This window comes from Condylura cristata, unplaced genomic scaffold (assembly GCF_000260355.1).
Source record: "Condylura cristata isolate star-nosed mole 26May11 unplaced genomic scaffold, ConCri1.0 scaffold00008, whole genome shotgun sequence".
In the NCBI taxonomy this organism is placed as follows: Eukaryota; Metazoa; Chordata; class Mammalia; order Eulipotyphla; family Talpidae; genus Condylura; species Condylura cristata.
The window spans coordinates 358,925-359,428 of NW_004567109.1; the positions used below are offsets into that span (position 1 = coordinate 358,925).

The 504-nt window shown below is 74.6% G+C and overlaps 1 protein-coding gene across 1 annotated transcript in view; it reads right to left on the reverse strand.

Moving 5' to 3' along the window:
* Positions 1-504, reverse strand: part of NPHP4 (nephronophthisis 4) — a 46,870-nt gene that overhangs the window by 7,066 nt on the left and 39,300 nt on the right. The window contains exon 14 of the mRNA XM_012722046.1: positions 364-489. Coding sequence (XP_012577500.1) covers positions 364-489 — 126 coding nt within the window. The remainder of the gene's footprint in view (positions 1-363; positions 490-504) is intronic.

Genomic DNA, 504 nt, shown 5'->3' on the forward strand with positions numbered 1-504 from the left:
GGGCAGCCGGGGGCGCGGGGTTCCGGGCTGTCGAGCGGGGTGCAGCCCAGCCAGCAAGGGGCCGCCGGCTTCAGGCCCAGGGCACCCACAGGCTGCAAAGGGCGCTGGCGGAGGCGACTCCACGCCAGGCCCTTGCCCGGAGGCCGCGCCAGTGCGGGCGACGCCGTCACTGGCACTCGGAAGTCACCCGGGGGGCCCGCCTGCGCCCCTACCCCCACCCACGCCGGACCCTGCTGAGGGGTGGGTAAGGCTTAGCTCATCAGCAGCTGGCCTCGCTCTCCTGGCGCTGGGCACAGGCCAGCGTGAGGCCCAAGGGCCAGGCAGGCACCGAGCTGGGGCGCGTGCGGCTCCAGAGCCCCTCACCACCCGCGCCCCGACATCGCCCGCAGGGCCGGAGGAGGAGCCCACCTGTGCCCGGGCCTGCTGGCCCACGGAGAAGCTCTGGTACTTGAAGGGGACGTGGGTGGTCTCCCGGGGACGCAGGTAGAGCTGGGCGGGCAGATC